Raw genomic sequence first — 21,560 nt, forward strand, 5'->3', positions numbered from 1 at the left:
GCCCGGTCCCAGCCCCTCCCTCCCCTCCCCCACCCGCGATCCGGGCCGCTGCTGCTGGGTCGGACCCCCCGGGCTCAGCCCGGCCCCTCGCCGAGCTGCCGCCGCCGCCCCGTTTGCTGAGGAGGAGGCCCCCGGCCGGGGCGTCGGGCGCGGGGCATAAAACGGGCCGGAGCCGGCGCCCGGGGCAGTAGAGCCGCGTACGGCCCGGGTCAGCGCCCGCCCGCCCGCGCTCCTCCCGGCCGCTCCTCCCGCCCCGCCCGGCCCGGCGCCGACTCTGCGGCCGCCCGACGAGCCCCTCGCGGCACTGCCCCGGCCCCGGCCCCGGCCCCGGCCCCCTCCCGCCGCACCGCCCCCGGCCCGGCCCTCCGCCCTCCGCACTCCCGCCTCCCTCCCTCCGCCCGCTCCCGCGCCCTCCTCCCTCCCGCCTCCCCAGCTGTCCCGTTCGCGTCATGCCGAGCCTCCCGGCCCCGCCGGCCCCGCTGCTGCTCCTCGGGCTGCTGCTGCTCGGCTCCCGGCCGGCCCGCGGCGCCGGCCCCGAGCCCCCCGTGCTGCCCATCCGTTCTGAGAAGGAGCCGCTGCCCGTTCGGGGAGCGGCAGGTAGGTGGGCGCCCGGGGGAGGCGCGGGCGGGGAGTCGGGCTCGGGGCGAGTCAGCGCCAGCCCGGAGGGGGCGCGGGGCGCAGGTGGCTCGGCGCGGCAGGCGGCCCGGAGGGTGGGCGGGGGCAGAAGGGCGCGGTGCCTGGGACCCGGGACCCGCGGGCAGCCCCCGGGGCGGCACACGGCGGGAGCTGGGCAGCGGCCTCCAGCCAAGCCCGTCCCCGCAGGCTGCTCCTTCGGCGGGAAGGTCTATGCCTTGGACGAGACGTGGCACCCGGACCTAGGGGAGCCCTTCGGGGTGATGCGCTGCGTGCTGTGCGCCTGTGAGGCGGTGAGTGCACCCCGCGGCCGGCCCGGGCCCTGGCGGGTGGGGAGCGCCGGGTCGCGCCGGCGTCGGAGTGGATTCGGAGCTGCTGAGAAGGAGCCCAGTCGGCAGATGTTGGGGATATTTTTCTGGTGGAGGAAGGGGAATCAGCCCCTTCAATTCTTAGGTGCTGTTACTGATCGCCCACTCTGTGTGAGGCTCTGTGTCAACTCCGTTTCGTTCCCTGCTCATCTAACTCTCATGGCAGCCTTGCTAGATAGAGAGTATTATTATCCCCATTTTCCAGACAGGGACCTTGAGGCCCAGAGAGATGAAGTAGCTTGTCTAGGGTCACGCAGCTTGTAAGTGGCAGAGCTGGCTGACTCTGCGGGACATCCTTGCCTGGGGGGGGTCTCATCAGTTGGCATCTTGCACTCACTTGGGTTTCCCGCCTTTTCCGGGAGCAGCCTCAGTGGGGTCGCCGTACCAGGGGCCCTGGCAGGGTCAGCTGCAAGAACATCAAACCAGAGTGCCCAACCCCGGCCTGTGGGCAGCCGCGCCAGCTGCCGGGACACTGCTGCCAGACCTGCCCCCAGGGTAAGTCTTGCTCCGCCCTGCGGGGAGGGAGGCAGGGCCACGATACTAGGTCCCGGGCCACTTGGATGGGGCGTCGGACTGGCCCTTCCCATGGCCAGCTGAAGCCCGTGTTCTTACCCGCCCCGCCCGCAGAGCGCAGCAGTTCGGAGCGGCAGCCGAGCGGCCTGTCCTTCGAGTATCCGCGGGACCCGGAGCATCGCAGTTATAGCGACCGCGGGGAGCCAGGCGCTGAGGAGCGGGCCCGTGGTGACGGCCACACGGGTAGGGGGCTGGCGAACAGCGGGGTTGTGGTTGAGGCTGGGCCACCAAAGCGGCATTTGACAGTGCTCAGGCCATCTTCCTCCCGTCCCAGACTTCGTGGCGCTGCTGACAGGGCCGAGGTCGCAGGCGGTGGCACGAGCCCGAGTCTCGCTGCTGCGCTCTAGCCTCCGCTTCTCTATCTCCTACAGGCGGTGAGAAAGGGGAAGGAGCAAGGAGGGGTCAGCTGCCGGGGCCCGGGAGGGAAACTGGGAGAGCTGGGAGGGGCTGCTTTTGGCTCAGTCCGGCCTCACCCGACCTCTCATTCCCAGGCTGGACCGCCCTACCAGGGTCCGCTTCTCAGACTCCAATGGCAGTGTCCTGTTTGAGCACCCTGCAGCCCCCACCCAAGATGGCCTGGTGAGATGATGCCATTTATGAGCACTTGTCCAGTCTGGGCACTGTGCTGAGAGCATGCTCTGCATTGCCTCCCGTGGTCCTCACCACAGCCCAGTGGGAGGAAGGCACTGACATTATGATGCCCATTTTACAGAAGGGGGAACTGAGGCTCAGTAGGATAATGTGATTTGTTCAAGGTCACACAGCTAGTAAGTGGTGCAGCCAGGATTGGAACCCAAGCATCTGGCTCCAGTGTTCTTTCTTAAGCTTCCTAGGGCACCCTGGAGGTTCCTTTCCATGTTCCTTTTTCATAAGCCCTGCCTGGGCATCCTAATTGGCCTAGCCTGCACAGTGTTTGAGCGTAGGGCCTTCTTGTCTCTCTGCTCCAGGTCTGTGGGGTGTGGCGGGCAGTGCCTCGGTTGTCTCTGCGGCTCCTTAGGGCAGAACAGCTGCATGTGGCACTTGTGACACTCACTCACCCTTCAGGGGAGGTCTGGGGGCCTCTCATCCGGCACCGGGCCCTGGCTGCAGGTAGGGAGCAAAGAGCCCCGGGCGTGAAGTTCTGAGTCTTCTCTATCACCCAGGAAAGGGGAGGGGGGGTTTCTGATGGGCTCTCATCATTGTCCCTTCCCCAGAGACCTTCAGTGCCATCCTGACTCTAGAAGGCCCCCCACAGCAGGGCGTAGGGGGCATCACCCTGCTCACTCTCAGTGACACAGAGGACTCCTTGCATTTTTTGCTGCTCTTCCGAGGGCTGCTGGAACCCAGGAGTGGGGGTAAGTGGGATGGGGGCAAAACATGTGAGAAGGTTAGGGAGAGCACCTGTCTCAGAAAGGCCCACATGTGCGGCCTTGCAGGACTAACCCAGGTTCCCTTGAGGCTCCAGATTCTACACCAGGGGCAGCTACTGCGAGAACTTCAGGCCAATGTCTCAGCCCAGGTGAGTGGGGATCTGGCTCTTGCTGCCACCTGTCTTGGCCTCTTGCTATTGCCCATCACACCCTGCTCTGTCCCCAGGAACCAGGCTTTGCTGAGGTGCTGCCCAACCTGACAGTCCAGGAGATGGACTGGCTGGTGCTGGGGGAGCTGCAGATGGCCCTGGAGTTGGCAGGCAGGCCAGGGCTGCGCATCAGTGGACACATTGCTGCCAGGAAGAGCTGCGATGGTGAGGCGGGGTGGGGGGGCCTGGTGCGCCGGGCATGCACAACTGAGAGACACAGACAAGTGCCAGGGTGGGTGTGGGAGAGATCCTGTGGACTGGGGGTGTAAGCGGCCATGAGGTAAACCTAGCCTCACCTGTCTTGCCCCTCTGTAGTCCTGCAAAGTGTCCTTTGTGGGGCTGATGCCCTGATCCCAGTCCAGACGGGTGCTGCCGGCTCAGCCAGCCTCACGCTGCTAGGAAATGGCTCCCTGATCTATCAGGTAAGAGCCAGGGGCTGCAGAAGGTGGGGGAGGGGTGGCGTGGGCAGCAGGCCCCAGGCCTTTACTGCCTCTCCACTTTGCCCTCCTCCATCCCTGCCCATCAGGTGCAAGTGGTAGGGACAAGCAGTGAGGTGGTGGCCATGACACTGGAGACCAAGCCTCAGCGGAGGGATCAGCGCACTGTCCTGTGCCACATGGCTGGACTCCAGCCAGGAGGACACACGGTGAGGGCTCCAGGTGGAGCTGGACCCCAGGGCCCAATGCATGGGCTGTGGGAAGCCAGGTTGGATGAGCAGGGATGTTCATTATCATCCACTCACTCATGGGTTCTCCCACTCATTCATTTATTCATTTGACTTTTTTTTTTTTTTTTGAGATGGAGTCTTGCTCTGTCACCAGGCTGGAGTGCAGTGGTGTGATCTTGGCTCACTGCAACCTCTGCCTCCTGGGTTCAAGCGATTCTCCTGCCTCAGCCTCCCAAGTAGCTGGGACCACAGGCATGCACCACCACACCCAGCTAATTTCTGTATTTTTAGTAGAGACGGGGTTTCACCGTGTTGGCCAGGATGGTCTTGATCTCTTGACCTCATGGTCCGCCCACTTCGGCCTCCCAAAGTGCTGGGATTACAGGCGAGAGCCACCATGCCCGGCATGATTTGACATTTTTAGTGAGCCCCAGACTAGGGACTAGAGTACAAAGCAAATCAGATGTGGCCCCTGTGCTTAGCAAGCTCACAGTCAAATGGGAGCATTGGACCTGGAGAACAGTGCCACAGGCCGCATATTAGTAAATGTAATGGCAATGGTTGCTACTTATAGGGCCTTTCCATGTGCTAGGTGCTGCATTGGTGGCCTTACATAGTTTTTGGCTTTCACAGTATCCATTTTAGAGATGAGGAAGTGAAGACTTGGAGAAGTTAATTTACTCTTGAAGGTTGTTACATAGCTAGGAAGCAGCAGGGGAGGGCCTTGAAACTGGGCCTGGCAGGTCCTTATCCTGTGTTTCTGGTGTGTGGAAGTGTGTGTGGGTGGAGTGGGGGCACAAAATGGTCCAAGACTTCAGAACCTTGGACTTGTGTGAGAGCTGAGAAGGCCTATCCTCCCCTGCCCCCAGGCCGTGGGTATCTGCCCTGGGCTGGGTGCCCGAGGGGCTCATATGCTGCTGCAGAATGAGCTCTTCCTGAACGTGGGCACCAAGGACTTCCCAGACGGAGAGCTTCGGGGGCACGTGGCTGCCCTGCCCTACTGTGGGCATAGTGCCCACCATGACAGTGAGTGTCCTTAGGGGTCTGTCTGCCCTTTGGTTTCCTAGAACATTTGAGGGATGGTGGCAGACAGCCGGAGCCTGGTGTGTCTTTCTTTGTGCCTAAGCTCCGGTTGCCATCTGAAGGTGGGGACATATAGGGTGGCCCTGCTGGCAGACTCTTCCTGTTGCTGAGGTTCAAGGGTCTAAAACTTGCTGCTCTCCAGGCCCTGGACCTATGGACAGTGTCTTCCAGCTCGTGGAATGTGTGCTGGGGAGCTAGGGAATGCTGGGTTTGAGGGCTTGCCCTAGGCCACCTTCTCACCTGTCATCTCTCCTCTGTCTGGACCCAGCGCTGCCCGTGCCCCTAGCAGGAGCCCTGGTGCTACCCCCTGTGAAGAGCCAAGCAGCAGGGCACGCCTGGCTTTCCTTGGATACCCACTGTCACCTGCACTATGAAGTGCTGCTGGCTGGGCTTGGTGGCTCAGAACAAGGCACTGTCACTGCCCACCTCCTTGGGCCTCCTGGAACGCCAGGGCCTCGGCGGCTGCTGAAGGGATTCTATGGCTCAGAGGTAAGGATGTGATGGTAGGCGGCAGCTTGGAACATTTCTGTTTTTTAGCTTGAAGGGCTGTGTGGGCCTGTGGTGGGGAAAGCAGAGAGCAGGCAGCCTGGTATAGAAGAGCTGGCATAAATAAAATAAATTAAACAGTGATTTGTAGGCCGGGTGCAGTGGCTCACGCCTGTAATCCCAGCACTTTGGGAGGCCAGGTGGGTGGATCACCTGAGGTAGGAAGCTCGAGACTAGCCTGACCAACATGGAGAAACCCCATCTCTACTAAAAATACAAAATTAGCTGGGTGTGGTGGCACATGCCTATAATCCCAGCTACTCCAGAGGCTGAGGCAGGAGAATCGCTTGAACCTGGGAGGTGGAGGTTGCAGTGAGCCGAGATGGCGCCATTGCACTCCAGCCTGGGCAGAAAGAGCAAAAATCCGTCTAAAAAAAAAAAAAAAAGAGCTGGCATGGGCTTGGGAGTCAGACAGACCTGGGCATGACTCTGACTGGCTTTTTATTATTCATTCTCCTTTCTAAGTCTTTTTTTGGTGGGGTGTCTTGGATAGTATGTAATATCCTGGACCTCAGGGGGGTAGGTGGGATGGACTAAGCCCTTCAAGTGGGGTGAGTTCTCATGGACTTGGAGTCAGAGAGACCTGGCTTCCAAGCTCCACACTATTGCCAATGGGCTTTGCTACCATGAAGACTTTATTTAACCTCCCTGGCTCTCAGTTTCTTCATCTGTGAACTGGGGACAGTAGGCTCAGCCCTAAAGTGCCTTATTCCTATCCATTGTCCTGTCTATGTGCAGGCCCAGGGTGTGGTGAAGGACCTGGAGCCGGAGCTGCTGCGGCACCTGGCAAAAGGCATGGCCTCCCTGCTGATCACCACCAAGGGTAGCCCCAGAGGGGAGCTCCGAGGGCAGGTAGGTGGCGAGTGTGGGCAGTGGGGGCAGTGGGGAGGGTGCAGAGTTGGAGGGGCACTGTGTGCCATTGCACTAGTCACTTGCTGCCTCTGAGTCCTGGGGGTGGTCGTATCATAGCGCCCCCCCGGCTGGTGGGGAGGATGAGCTACATGAGGAGGCTGGCAGCCCGGCACCCTATCCCTGGCAGCTGAGATGATTGTGGAGCGAATGGCATCCTCCTGGGCCACTGCAGCGCTCAGGGGGCCGAGGTGTCTCCTGCTGGCTGGCCAGCTGCTGCTGGTAAAGACGTGAGGGGGAGCCCCAGCGCTGCCTCAATTGGCCTCTCCTCCCAGGTGCACATAGCCAACCAATGTGAGGTTGGCGGACTGCGCCTGGAGGCGGCCGGGGCCGAGGGGGTGCGGGCGCTGGGGGCTCCGGATACAGCCGCTGCTGCACCGCCTGTGGTGCGTGGTCTCCCGGCCCTAGCGCCCGCCAAACCTGGTGGTCCTGGGCGGCCCCGAGACCCCAACACATGCTTCTTCGAGGGGCAGCAGCGCCCCCACGGGGCTCGCTGGGCACCCAACTACGACCCGCTCTGCTCACTCTGCACCTGCCAGGTAGGAGGTCTTGGAAGGGCACACTGGGTCCTGGGATCTGGAGCAAGGGGCCTGGACACTCCCGTCAATGCCTCTGCTCCTCTCTGCAGAGACGAACGGTGATCTGTGACCCGGTGGTGTGCCCACCGCCCAGCTGCCCACACCCGGTGCAGGCTCCCGACCAGTGCTGCCCTGTTTGCCCTGGTGAGTTCCCCGCAGGGGAGTGGAGGGAGGAGTTGGCCCAGTGCGGACAGGTCCTTTGGGGAGGGAATGAAGGTGGTCACTCTCTGCTTTCACCATTTCTTTGGCTCCACAGAGAAACAAGATGTCAGAGACTTGCCAGGGCTGCCAAGGAGCCGGGACCCAGGAGAGGGTGAGCTGGAAGGGTGCGTGCAGGGTGGGAGGCCCCAGAGGAGCCATTAGGTTGAACCAGGAGGGGGACAAGAAGGGGAGAGTATATAGGGGGTGGCCTGAGGGGCACAGATTCCAAGCGATGCCTGACAGGACTCATTAGTGTTACTGGCCCCCAGGTGGGCCCTTGGCTTAGGCTCGTGTGGGGGTGGCCTGAGGCTCAAGCCTTGGTTGTGGGCCCAGCTGATGAGCTCATACTAATGGCCGCTGGGCCCTGTTCCCCACCAGGCTGCTATTTTGATGGTGACCGGAGCTGGCGGGCAGCGGGTACGCGGTGGCACCCCGTTGTGCCTCCCTTTGGCTTAATTAAGTGTGCTGTCTGCACCTGCAAGGTATGGCCACCCAATCTTCTCTGGTGCCATAACCCAGCGGGGTCTGCAGAGATGGGGAGGGGCTGCCAGGTGAGGAAGGCCCGTCCTTGGTGAGGAGGGCTCAAGAATCAAAACGATATGAGAAAAGGCCCTTGCGCTCTGAGAGTCGGCTTCCTGTGGGAAAATGAACAGGGCTGACCTGGGTGTGGATTCTGGCTCTGCCAGCTAACTAGTGCCAGTGACCCTAGGCACCTTCTGTCCCTGAGCCTCACTTTCCTCTCCTGTAAGCAGATATGATGGCACCTACCTTGCAGGGTTCCGATGAGGAGCTGAGTTTAGGTCTATAAAGCCAGTCCGGGCCTCTGAGTAAAAGGCCACAGAGAGACTGCATTTGAGGTGTGGAATAGGAGAGGGAGTGGGCAGGAGGCTTATGTGCCCCCTGCCTGACACTCCTTGCTCAATGGATCCCTACAGGGGGGCACTGGAGAGGTGCACTGTGAGAAGGTGCAGTGTCCCCGGCTGGCCTGTGCCCAGCCTGTGCGTGTCAACCCCACCGACTGCTGCAAACAGTGTCCAGGTGAGAGAGGTGGCTGAGCACTGAGGCCTCACCTTTGGGTTGAGGCAGGCTTTGTCCTGGGTGAGGGGAAGGGTGCTCAGTTAATTGAGCATTATACTGAGCACTGCTCTGTGCCTAGCCTGGAGCCAGGACTCTAAATGCAGTGGAAAGAATGTGATATACTAGTACGGTATGATGGGTTCTTGTTCCTGCTCCATCTGTCCATCCATCCATCCATCCATCCATCCACCCATTGATGCATCCATCCATCCATCCATTCATCTATCTATCCACCCATACAACCATCCACCCATTGATGCATCCATCCACCCACCCCTTGATGCATCCATCCATGCATCCATCCATCCCTCCATCCATCCACCCATCCACCCATTGATGCATCCATCCATCCATCCATCCATCCATCCATCCATCCATCCATCCTTCCATCCATCCATCCGTCCCTTCATCCATCCATTCATCTGCCCACCCACCCATCCAAATTTATCACCTACTAAGTGCCAGAAACTGCAACGTGCTGGGTATTCAAAGAGAATACTCATAAAACCTTGTTGGTCCTCCTGGGCTGATCCTTTCTCTTTCCCTCTCAACAGTGGGGTCGGGGGCCCACCCCCAGCTGGGGGACCCCATGCAGGCTGATGGGCCCCGGGGCTGCCGTTTTGCTGGGCAGTGGTTCCCAGAGAGTCAGAGCTGGCACCCCTCAGTGCCCCCTTTTGGAGAGATGAGCTGTATCACCTGCCGATGTGGGGTAAGTGGGGAGCAGAGGCTTGTGTGAGGTGGGTACTGGGGGCCTGGTCTGGAGTAGGGAGACCTTCCCAGGGAGGTCCCTGAAGAAGCTGAAGGTCACTGTGTCCCAGTGCCTCTGGGGGACACTCAGTGTCTGCTCTGTCTTGTACCAGGCAGGGGTGCCTCACTGTGAGCGGGATGACTGTTCACTGCCACTGTCCTGCGGCTCGGGGAAGGAGAGTCGATGCTGTTCCCGCTGCACGGCCCACCAGCGGCGTAAGTGAGGGAGTCCAGGGTCAGCAGCTGTGAGTGGAGGGCTCACCTGCCTGTGGGACTCCTGATCAGGGAAGGGAGCATTCACTGTGTGCAGGAACAGTGCAGCCTGCCTCACAAGTGCCATTCCAATCCACCCTCACAGCAACCTGGTGGAATTGTTATTTATGACCTTTTCTTTACAAATGAGATTGCTGAAGCTCAGAGAAATTAAGCAACGAGATGAAGGTCACCCAGCTGTGTGCACTGACCTGTTTAGAAAATACTGGCCTTTCTGGGACCAAGGCAGGGATGCTTTGCCCCGCCCTCCATGCCTCTCTGTGCCTCTCCACTCCCTCTCCCCTCCTCCAACATTCCCTCCCTTCTGTCTCCAGCAGCCCCAGAGACCAGAACTGATCCAGAGCTGGAGAAAGAAGCCGAAGGCTCTTAGGGAGCAGCCAGAGGGCCACATGACCAAGAGGATGGGGCCTGAGCTGGGGAAGGGGTGGCATCGAGGACCTTCTTGCATTCTCCTGTGGGAAGCCCAGTGCCTTTGCTCCTCTGTCCTGCCTCTACTCCCACCCCCACTACCTCTGGGAACCACAGCTCCACAAGGGGGAGAGGCAGCTGGGCCAGACCGAGGTCACAGCCACTCCAAGTCCTGCCCTGCCACCCTCGGCCTCTGTCCTGGAAGCCCCACCCCTTTCCTCCTGTACATAATGTCACTGGCTTGTTGGGATTTTTAATTTATCTTCACTCAGCACCAAGGGCCCCCGACACTCCACTCCTGCTGCCCCTGAGCTGAGCAGAGTCATTATTGGAGAGTTTTGTATTTATTAAAACATTTCTTTTTCAGTCTTTGGGCATGAGGTTGGCTCTTTGTGGCCAGGAACCTGAGTGGGGCCTGGTGGAGAAGGGGCAGAGAGTGGGAGGTGAGAGAGAGGAGCTCTGACACTTGGGGAGCTGAAAGAGACCTGGAGAGGCAGAGGATAGCGTGGCAGTTGGCTGGCATGCCTGGGTTCCGCAGAGGGGCTGGGGATGGTTCTTGAGATGGTCTAGAGACTCAAGAATTTAGGGAAGTAGAAGCAGGATTTTGACTTAAGTTTAGTTTCCCACATCGCTGGCCTGTTTGCTGACTTCATGTTTGAAGTTGCTCCAGAGAGAGAATCAAAGGTGTCACCAGCCCCTCTCTCCCTCCTTCCCTTCCCTTCCCTTTCTTTCCCTCCCCTCCCCTCCCCTCCCCTCCCCTCCCCTTCCCTTCCCTTTCCCTTCCCTTCACTCTCCCTTCCCTCTCCCTTCCCTTCCCTTCTCCTTCGTTCACAGCAATGGGGTCTTGCTATGTTGCCCAGGCTGGTCTTGAACTCCTGGCCTCAAGTGATCCTCCTGCCTTGGCCTTCCAAAGTGTTGGGATTACAGGCATGAGCCACCACACCCAGCCCAGCCTCTACCTTCTTTGTCTAAAGTGAGGCAAACACTTTCCTGTTTTTTTCCTGGAAACTCGTGTTCTGGACCAGTTCTGGGGCAAACTGGGGTCAGAGTGGATTGGAGTCAGCTCTGGTCCAGCTTTTGGCTGTGCTTACCTTGAGACAAAATCATGTAGAGAATAAGACAAGACCCTCCTGCCCTGTTACCCTCTTCTCTCTCCCCTCCCTCATTCCTACCATCAAGACCCAGGCATTTTGACAAGCTCTAGGAAATGAGGGTATCAGAACAGAAATCTAACAAATGTATGTAGCTGCAGATCCATCTTTCATATAAACAATGTGGAGTCAAATGAATCTGGGATTTTATGGTCTGGTAGGGCAGGGGAAAGGGAAATCATAGCTTGCTTATGGAGTGTTAGGCATGCTGTATGTGGTTAAGAAGTTATTGTCTTAGCCCATTGAAGCATCGAGTTCCAGTTCTGCTGTTAACTAGCTGAGTTATTTAACTTTCACAAACCCCCGTTTCCCTTTTATAAAACACATGATATCCCCCTCACAGGATTCAATCAGAACACGTGCATTACACAAGCTCAGGGCCTGGCATGTATTTGCTGCAAAAGGCACTCTCCCCGAGGTGGGATTTGTGGGGCTGGTTTGGAATGAAGGCAGGGAGAATCGCAGGGAGGAAAGTGGCCATGGGCTTCACTTGCGTTTGGCAACTGATATCCTGCTGAATGCTTAGGGGAGAGGAGGGGCTGGACTGAGGATTCAGGGATGATGAGGATGGGGATAACCACTTGGGCCAGAGCCCTGGCTGTTAATAGGAGGATCGTGAGGGCCAGATAGGGATGAAAAAGCAGCAGTATTCAGCACGGGGTTTAAGTGTGGGAGTGAGGCACCAGTTGTGGTATGATGGAGATTTGGCCCAGAAATGGTGTGCTGACAGTGTTGTCCTCCTTGGTGTGGAACTTTGGTGGGAAGAAGGGTTGGAAAGGGAAATTTTGATCCTTGGATTTAACCCGAGTTTGTTACTGATGCTCACAAGACTAGGGGAAGGATAAAGGCAGGTGAGTCACTCTAGGATGGCTCAGTGGGCTCCACAGAGCTGGAACCACAGGCACCAGGAGGGATTCAGAGCAGGCCTCAGTGCACGTCAGCTGAGTGAACCAATGAGCAGGTGATGGGTCCAGGCAGAGCCCTGTCCTCTTTAGGCAAAAACCCTTGAAACACCGTTCCCATCCTAGCCTGTGTTCCAACCAAAGCTGGCCAGTCTCCAGGCCCTGCCTGAGCCCCAGGGAAGTGGTATGGTGAAACAGAAGGGCCAGCCCTGTCCAGTGTGTGAGGAACTTCATTTCAGACTTGTTGGAAGCCCTGATGTTCAGAGACCTCAATAACATCATTCATTTTTCCCATCCATTCAATGCCCATTCAATGCCCATCCATTCAATGCCCCATCCATTCCCCTTCAGGCAACTGCACATTGGTCAGAGAGCCCTTTCCCTTTCCAAAAAACCAAACCAAACCAAACCAAAAACCCTGCAAAAATGCAGCAAAATCCAAGCAGAGGACCATTTTCCTGGGTGTAGTATTTCTGTGTCTCAAAACAGTTACCTGTAGTATTTAAAATTTGATCTCTCACCCTGGGGTCAGTCAGGCCTTTTACATTGCAGAGGGTTTGACTCGACCACTGAGCTTCTCCAGCAAAACAGACAGAAGGGAATACATACCTGCTTGGCTGAAGAAATGGGGTGGCTTTGATACAACATTTTTTGAAGAGAAAACTCCTACATGTGCAGTAATCTACTTGCCAAGTTCTCCTTGTGCGACTACCTCTTAGGCATTCCCTAGTGATACTCTGCCCACTTTTAATATACCAAATCCAGATTGTGCTAAGGTAGGTGATGAACAGCGAACAGTTTGGAGCTATGGCATGGTGGTACTGCTGGCAGCTGTCAGTTCACTTTTGTCCATGTCACCAGAGCAGGGTCTGTGCAGTGACTTAAGAACAATAGTTTTCAAATCTTGGCCATGGATATGTGAAATTGCCACAGGGCAGAGGGACAGATGGGGGTTCCAGGGACCTCCTGGGAGTGGGAGGGCCGAGGCAGGCAGATCACCTGAGGTCAGGAGTTCAAGACCAGCCTGCCAACATGATGAAACCCCGTCTCTACTAAAAATAAAAAAATCAGCCAGGTGTGGTGGCGGGTGCCTGTAATCCCAGCTACTCGGGAGGCTGAGGCAGGAGAATCGCTGGAACCTGGGAGGCAGAGGTTGCAGTGAGCCGAGATCGCTCCATTGCACTCCAGCCTGGGCAACAAGAGCAAAACTCTATCTCAAAAAAAATAAAAATAAAAAAATAAAGTCAGCTCCATCTTAAAACTAGCAGGTAGGCGGGGCATGGTGGCTCACGCCTGTAATCCCAGCACTTTGGGAGGCGGAGACAGATGGATCACCTGAGGTGAGGAGTTCTAGACCAGCCTGGAGCCTGGCCAACATGGTGAAACCCCGTCTCTACTAAAAATACAAAAAATTAGCCAGGCGTGGTGGCAGGCGCCTATAATCCCAGCTACTTGGGAGGCTGAGGCAGGAGAATCGCTTGAACCCAGGAGGCGGAGGTTGCAGTGAGCTGAGATCGCGCCATTGCACTCAAGCCTGGGCAACAAGAGCAAGACTCTGTCTCAAAACAAACAAGCAAACAAAGAAACAAACAAAACAACAAAACTAGCAGGTACGTTCCTTGCCAGTCATGACCCATGGTCATAAGATGTCTACAGTTCAGGAAGCAGCTTCACAATGCCTGCAAAGACAAACTCCTATGACAGCAGAATGTCCTGATGTCCCCATATCACATAACAATGTATGCTTTTATGATGGTTATAGTCAAGATTTGATGTACTTATGCACTAAAATGCCAAGGATAGTTTTCTTTAAATCAGCAACATAATAAATGTCATGCTGTCAGTCCCCCACATGTAGACATAACTTAGCTTTTACATGGATAAGAAACCTATATAAAAAAACCTTAGGCCAGGTGTGGTGGCTCAAGCCTGTAATCCCAGCACTTTGGGAGGCCGAGGCAGGTGGATCACTTGAGGTCAGTAGTTTGAGACCAGCCTGGCCGACATGGCGAAACCCCGTCTCTACTAAAAATACAAAAATTAGCCCGACATGGTGGCACACGCCTGTAATCCCAGCTACTTGGGAGGCTGAGGCAGGAGAATTGCTTGAACTCGAGAGGCGGAGGTTGCAGTGAGCCGAGACTGCGGCCATTGCCCTCCAGCCTGGGCGACGAGAGCGAAACTTCATCAAAAAAACAAAAACAAAACAAAACAAAAAACACCTTAGAAGAGGCGTTCCTCGTCTTGCTTTCTGAAGACACTCTACGCTGAAACAGTAGCTTTCAATAAACCATCTCTTCTCACCGCACTCTGCGACTTGCCTTGAATTCCTTTGTGTGCAAGATCCAATAAGCCTCTCTTGCGGTCTGGATGAGAACCCCTTTTTTTGGCAATACTTCTGACACAACAAAAATGGCAGAAAGGAGAGGTCTCATCATGTAATAAAATTAAGGCAGAGAAAGATTTCTCTGGGCATGCTGAAAGAGACACAGTTTCACTTGTCAAATATTAGGTAGTCATATATGATGTGTGATGAAAAAAGCCTGTGTGTATGGAATGCCTACATAGAGGGTATTATGGAATGCTGGAAATACATTGTTAGGGATGACAAAAGGGGAGGACTTATTAGAGATTGTGGAATGACTGTGCTGCTCTGAGAATGGAGCTTACAACATTGTTTGGCTTTGATACGTTTTCATGTACAAAGGGAGCTGCCAGAATTATTTTTGCTCTTCATAAAAGTAAATCATTGTTAACAATTATGGTAATATACAAATATGTGAGAAGGAAAGAAAAATCCACCTGTTATTCCAACTCCTGGGTAGCCAACCACTCTTAAAACAAAATTACTGATGGCTGGGTGCGGTGGCTCACGCCTGTAATACTAGCACTTTGCAGGGCTGAGGCAGGTGGATCACCTGAGGTCAGGAGTTCGACACCAGCCTGGCCATCATGGTGAAACCCCATCTCTACTAAAAATACAAAAATTACCCGGGTGTGGTGGTTTGCACCTGTAATCCCAGCTACTTAGGAGGCTGGGATAGGAGAATCATTTGAACACTGGAGGCAGAAGTTGCAGTGAGCCGAGATCGCGCCATTGCAGCCTTGGGGACAGAGCGAGACTCCATCTCAAAAAAAAAAAAAAAAAAAAAAAAATTCACTCAGTATTTTTCTAAGTGTTACTCAGTGAAAACTTCATTACCCAGCTTTGGCCCCGCTCCCACTCCCACGCCAGGTTCTACCCCTACAGTGCCTTCTGCAGCGCCTTGATCCTCACCTGTGAAGTGGCTGTGATGTCCCAGCATAGGGTATTTGTGCGACAGCTTCAGGAGCAGGAGTGCACTTCTTTCTGCAGAAATAAGGAAAGCTATGGAGTGCGTTTAAGGGAAATCTGATCTTTCGCATTGAAAATGGCCAGGGAGGTACACAAACAAAAAGTTTGAAAAAAATCTTCCCTAGCTTAGAGAATCGGGCAAATTTTCTGCAAACTGGCTAGAGCTCCCCCAGGGGAATCCATGCTTCTCAGCTGACGGGTGTTGAGCAGGCCTGGAGGTTGTCCTCTCCTCACGTGAGCAGCAGAGATTGGCCAGGGCCCAGCCATTTCTTGGGAGGAGTCATTCACAGTTTTTTCTTGTCCACCTGCCTTGGCTGGGCTGGCTCAGCCTCTTTTGGAGCCTCCATTTTTGGAGTTCGTCATGCTCCACTGAGGTGCCAGGCCTACTGTGGGGACAGAGACTCCTCACTCTCTCATTTGTGCAGTGGGACAAGCAGGGGGCACAGATAGAGGCAGCCGATGCCAGTGCAAGGGTTGCTGCCTGACAGGCATTGAACTGGATACTTCTCCATGCAGGGGCAGAAGGTCTGCTGTTGAGGTCTTGGGAAGACAACTCGGTCAAGTACATGTGCTTCCGGCTGGCCCAGCAGCTGGCGGGTCTCATGAGCCTGCCTGGCAAAGAGGCCTGTGAGACTGGAGCAGGTGGCCATGGCTGTGACCTTCCACACTTATGGTAAGAACACCCTGGAGATCACAGGCAAGGCTGGTTGGTGCTGCTGGTCTTCCTGGTGGCCCGGCAGCTTTTAACATGGTGGCCTGGGTCCCTGACCAGCCCCCGACTCTGAGGGAAGGTGGGGAAGAGGGAGGGAAGCCAGGGGCTTTCTCCCCAACACTAATATAAAAAAAGGAAAGGACTTGTCCTTTAGGGAGAAAAAAAGAACGGAAAAAAAAACCCCCCAAGAATTTGTCCTTCAAAACCCGAAACTTTTGTGGTCTTTTCTGCCTTCTATAGGGGTAGCAGTGGAGACATATTCTTTTTTTTTTTTTTTTTTTTGAGACAGAGTTTCACTCCTGTTGCCCAGGCTGGAGTGCAATGTTACCAATTTCTTGCATATAAGAAAAAAACCTTTTAAGAATGGGGATGTCTAAGATCCAAGTTTAAGTTGTTTGCATTGTTGTGATACAGACCAGTGTTTTTCTTTTTCTTTGTATTATTTTTATTTTTGAAATAGAGATGGGGAGTCTCACTATGTTGCCCAGGCTAGTCTTGAATTCCTAGCGTCAAGTGATCCTCCCAACTCAGCCTCCTAAAAATGCTGGGATTTCAGGCGTGAACCACTGCACACATGGCCTAGACCAGTGCTTTTCAAGCATTCATGCACCTGTGAATCATCTGGGAGTCTTGTTGAAATGCAGACGCTGATCAGAAGGTCTGGGGTGAGGCCTGGGATGCTGCCTTGCCGACAAGCTGCCAGGTAATGCTGCTGCTGTTGGTGCAGGAACACATTACGAGTAACAAGGCTGTGGACGGCCCATCACCTGACATTTTTAGCAAAATCCGCCATACTACAAAGCTTCATGTAAGTGTATTCACTCAACTAATATTTATTGAGCATCTTCTTTTGTCAGGTACTTTTTTTTTTTTTTTGAGACGGAGTTTCGCTCTTGTTTCCCAGGCTGGGGTGCAGTGGCGCGATCTCAGCTCACCACAACCTCCGCCTCCCGGGTACAAGTGATTCTCCTGCCTCAGCCTCCCAAGTAGCTGGGATTGCAGGCAATGTGCCACCATGCCTGGCTAATTTTGTATTTTTAGTAGAGATGGGGTTTCTCCATGTTGGTCAGGCTGGTCTTGAACTCCCGACCTCAGGTGATCCAACCGCCTCGGCCTCCCAAAGTGTTGGGATTACAAGTGTTAGCCACTGCACCCGGCTTATCAGGTACTGTCTTAAGTGCTGGGGGTTTGGCAGTGAATTAAACCAACAAAAAGCCCTGCCCATGTGGAGTTTATAGTCTAGTGGGGGAAGACAGTCAATAAATATAATAAACAAGTCAGTTATATAGTGTGCCAGAAGAAGATAGTGCTATGGAAAAAATAGAGCAGAAGGAGAACTGGGAATTCCAGAGGGAGAGGATCTGATAGCAATTTTATTTTATTTGTATTTTGTTTGTTTTATTTTTGTTTTTTAAAATTCTCTTTTCAGTCAGGCTTGGTGGTTCATGCCTGTAATCCCAGCACTTTGGGAGGCCGAGGTGGGCAGATCGTTTGAGGTCAGGAGTTCGAGACCAGCCTGGCCAACATGGTGAAACCCCATCTCTACTAAAAATACAAAAATTAGCAGGGTATGGTGGTGTGCGCCTGTAATCCCAGCTACTTAAGAGGGTGAGGCAGGAGAATTGCTTGAACCTGGGAGGTGGAGGTTGCAGTGAGCCAAGATCACACCACTGAACTCCAGCTTGAGTAGACAGAGTGAGACTCCATCTCAAAAAAAAAATATATATATATATATATATATATAATTTATTTATTTATTTATTTATTTTTGTCTTTGTTTTTTTCTGGTTGCAATTTTAAAAGGGGTAGTCAGAGAATGCCCCAGTGAGGTGACATGGAAATAAAGCCATGGGGATATATAATACTTTTTAAAAATTCGTGAACGTGACTAAGCTCCTTGTCAGGAGAAATGAAGGGAAGAGACCTGCCATAATGGTGAGATTCATGTGAAATCAATAGGTTGGTAAATATCACAGTAGGAGAGGACCCTAAGAAAATGAGTCCCTTGGGATATTGGGGTGAGAACTGGATCTCTACAAAAATAGAGGATAAAGTCTTGATTCAATTATATTTAAATCTCAAAGGACTTAGTGTTTCATCTAACATTTAAATGATATGCTATGTGAAGATGAAATATGACCAGAGTGAGCATTAAAGCAATAGCTACTACCTGGTACAATGAGGTCGCATCCATTCATGGGTCAGTTATGCTTGCACAAGTTTGCTTACAAGATGCAACCCACCCAGGCATTTGCCAGTCTGGAAAAGGGGAAGAAGGAAGGGGGATCTACTCACGACTAGGAAGGGACCCTATCCTAAAATCTCCACTCAAGAAGAGTTGCAATTTAAGCACATATCTTGTGGTCGGAAACGTGAGAGGCCAAAATGCCACATGAAGCATAAATTGGTTTCCAGGTTGGCAGACAAGGGAGGCTGGAGTGTGAAAATCTCCCTGAATGCCACCTAAAGAAGCACTGGGCCAGAAAACACAAAGAAGCTCCTGGAAGCTCTGAGGCAAGGGGTGAATGTGAAAGAAGGGGAACAGCTGGGCGCGGTGGCTCACGCCTGTAACCCCAGCACTTTGGGAGGGCGAGACGGGTGGATCACGAGGTCAGGAGTTCAAGACCAACCTGGCCAATATGGTGAAACCCTGTCTCTACTAAAAATACAAAAATTAGCCAGGCATGGTGGCACGCACCTGTAGTCCCAGCTACTAGGGAGGCTGAGGCAGAAGAATCACTTGAACCTGGGAGGCAGAGGTCGCAGTGAGCCGAGATCACACCACTGCATTCCAGCCTGGGCAACAGAGCAAGACTCCGTCTCAAAAAAGGAAAAGGAGAACAAAGGAAAGGTGGTGGTGAGGGGAGATACCCAGTGGACCGTCTTGAAAGGGGAGGCTCCAGATACTGGAGGACAAAAGATGCCTCATTCTCCCCCAGTAGCTCCAGCAGCTGGAACCAGCCCAGCCTGTTTTTCCTTCCAAAGGAGTAGGGGCTCACCTGGGGAGAGGCCCAGCACCCTTCCTTCTGACACCCCCCCACACCCAGGTCCGAGGACATCTAAACCAGATTTATAATACTTTCAGGACCCCACCACCCATCCCTTTGGCAAAAACATTACTGCACCTGCTGGCTGATGCCTGAAATTCCTTCAGTAGAAGTTTTTTAGTCTCAAACTGGAAGATGAGAATTTTAAAATGCTAATGACTGGTTAAGATATTAGGTCATCTGTTTAAGTATAATCTATCAGTCAACAAATGTGAATGATTATTGTCAGATCCCATTGCTTTTTTTTTCTTTTTTTTGAGACAGAGTCTGGCTCTGTCACCTAGGCTGGAGTGCGGTGGCACGATCTTGGCTCACTGCTACCTCGGCCTCCCGGGTTCAAGCAATTCTCCTGCCTCTGCCTCCCGAGTAGCTGGGATTACAGGCGTGTGCCACCACACCCAGCTAATTTTTGTATTTTTTAAGTAGAGACGGGGTTTTGCCATGTTGGCCAGGCTGGTCTCGAACTCCTGACCTCAGGTAATCCGCCTGCCTTAGCCTCCCAAAGTGGTGGGATCATAGGCGTGAGCCACCGTGCCTGGCCCCCATTGCTTTTTTTATTTTTGGAGACAGAGTCTCACTCCGTCACCCACGCTGGAGTGCAGTGGCGTGATCTTGGCTCACTGCAACCTCTGCCTCTGGGGTTCAAGCAATTCTGCCTCAGCCTCCCGAGTAGCTGGGTCTACAGGCACCTGCCACCATGCCTGGCAAATTTTCTCTATTTTAGTAGAGATGAAGTTTCACCATCTTGCCCAGGCTGGTCTCAAACTCCTGAGCTCAGGGAATCCACCCGCCTTGGCCTCCCAAAGTGCTAGGATTACAGTCATGAGCCACCGTGCTGGGGCACGGCGTGGGGTGGGTGGGGGCGGGCATTGGTTTTTGATAAGAGGGAGGGTTAGAGAAAGGGATGGATAACGGAAGGGTAAGGAGGTAGGGGCATGGGGACTTCACAGCCAGCAGGAACATTTACAGCGGTGGGGCTGTTTACCTTCAACAGCTCCGCAGAGGAATAGTCACTGTGTGGGGAGGAATTTCTGTCCTGCGCATCTGTGTGCTCACCCAGCTTAGTGGGAACTCTGCCACTCAGACATATGATTCACATCAACTGTGTTTTTCATGAGTTTTAGAGACTTTTTTTTTTTTTAAAGCAAGGCTGACATCATTATGAAGGAACTTTTTTTTCTCATAGGTTGCAGCCGAGGTACCACTGGAAATGGCACCAGGGAAGACCTTCAAAAGAAGGTTTTTTTTTTCCCCTCCCCTCCTCCACAAATAGGTGAGTGAGGAGACTTCCTGACGTGGCTAAAATAAAAAATTATAGCACTTTATTTTTGACTGATTATAGATGTAACAATTCTCCACTGGAAAAGTTTCAGAAAATAGAAAAGTATAAACTGAAGAAAATTTACTTACTTAATAAAATTAGAACTGCAATTCAGAATGAGCCTCATTTACCTTTGATGTTTTCCCTAGTCTTTTTTATCCTGAACATTATGATGCCATGATTTATTTCAAAATTTCAGATGGTAGTTTTAGTGAATCATGCTTTTTAATTATAAAAATGTTTCCTTGAAGTAAAAAATTTTGGTTAAAAAAATCAAACAACAAAACAAACTAGGAAAAATTCTTTGTGGAGAATACAGAGTTTTTTTGGAGTTTTTCTTCTTTCTGTGTGTTTTGTTGAGTTTGCCTTGTGTTTATAGTTTTATATCTCTTTTCCTTGCTTGGCTCTATTACCGCACATATAAGTTTTGCCATAGATTGTCAGAATTTTAAGAGAAATGATGCTAGGCCAGGCACAGTGGCTCAATCCTATAATCCCAGCACTTTGGGAGGCTGAGGTGGTGGATCACTTGAGGTCAGGAGTTCGAGACCAGCCTGGCCAACATGGCGAGACCCCGTGTCTACTGAAAATACAAAAATTAGTGGGGCGTGGTGGCAGGTGCCTGTAATCCCAGCTACTTGGGAGGTTGAGGCAGGAGAATAGCTTGAAACCGGGAGGCGGAGGTTGCAGTAAGCTGAGATTGCACCACTGCACTCTGGGGTGACAGGGCAAGACTCCTTCTCAAAAAAAAAAAAAAAAAAAGAAAGAAAGAAAGAAAAAGAAAAAAGAAAAGAGAAACGATGCCAGGTGGCTGTTCTCTTTGCACATCTGGATGAAGACCCAGAGGCTGGGGTGACGCTAAAACTCCACAGCCTGAGCCCCATCCAGCTGATGGCAAAGCAGATACTTCACGACTGCGCCTTGGTGAGAAGTGAGTTTGGACACCCCAAATGAACTGCAGTTGGGAGCAGCTCCCAGCTCCAGCTCCAGCTCCCTGTTCATTTTCCAAGAGGTGGCAACAGCCAGAAGGAGTCTGAGATGTGACTCCCAGGGAGGAGGGGTCGCTCCTGAGGATCAGTCCAAAGTTGCTACAAGGCTGGACGCCCTCTCTCCACATAGCTGTGGTTACCTTAACAGTTTGCAATGTGTGTATTCATCTTGGTTGCCAAGAAGACTCAGCTGAGTAGATGTGGGCTCTGTAGACATTGTGAGAAGAAGGGAGGCAGGGAAATGTGCTTTGCTAGTGACTTGGTTCTTGACCACCATCACCTCAGTTTTGTGACGACTTCCCGGAAATACGGCCAGCCTTGAACTGGCAGCAGTTTAGTAGAGTGGTATGAACCGAAAATGACACTTGTTAGCTGTGTGACTTTGGCAAGGCATTTGCCATGCCTGAGCCTCAGTTTGCTGCAACATGGTCTTAATGATGGTTACCTGCATGATTGTCACAAGGACCATAGAAAACGTATGTA

General features: G+C 53.3%; 1 protein-coding gene across 5 annotated transcripts; it reads left to right on the forward strand.

The window, feature by feature from the left end:
- The first annotated feature begins 56 nt into the window (after positions 1–56).
- CHRD (chordin) lies at positions 57–9,990 on the forward strand. 5 transcript variants are annotated; one of them, XM_034957834.4, is made up of 23 exons: positions 57–597; positions 823–926; positions 1,367–1,496; positions 1,629–1,757; positions 1,849–1,948; positions 2,066–2,153; positions 2,522–2,663; positions 2,768–2,908; positions 2,990–3,072; positions 3,150–3,297; positions 3,448–3,554; positions 3,659–3,778; positions 4,669–4,825; positions 5,151–5,371; positions 6,167–6,280; positions 6,613–6,876; positions 6,966–7,059; positions 7,172–7,228; positions 7,495–7,598; positions 8,052–8,154; positions 8,748–8,902; positions 9,054–9,156; positions 9,528–9,990. In XM_034957834.4, the coding sequence occupies exons 1-23, from the start codon at positions 450–452 to the stop codon at positions 9,581–9,583; spliced, it is 2,868 nt and encodes a 955-aa protein (XP_034813725.1). In that variant the 5' UTR covers positions 57–449; the 3' UTR covers positions 9,584–9,990. The 5 variants fall into 5 exon arrangements, 3 of the variants coding, with proteins under 3 accessions (XP_034813725.1, XP_034813726.1, XP_034813727.1); XM_034957835.4 differs by having other exon boundaries at positions 9,531–9,990; XM_034957836.3 differs by lacking the exon at positions 6,613–6,876 and having other exon boundaries at positions 366–597.
- Positions 9,991–21,560: the final 11,570 nt, after the last annotated feature.

The sequence above is a fragment of the Pan paniscus genome, chromosome 2 (assembly GCF_029289425.2).
Source record: "Pan paniscus chromosome 2, NHGRI_mPanPan1-v2.0_pri, whole genome shotgun sequence".
In the NCBI taxonomy this organism is placed as follows: Eukaryota; Metazoa; Chordata; class Mammalia; order Primates; family Hominidae; genus Pan; species Pan paniscus.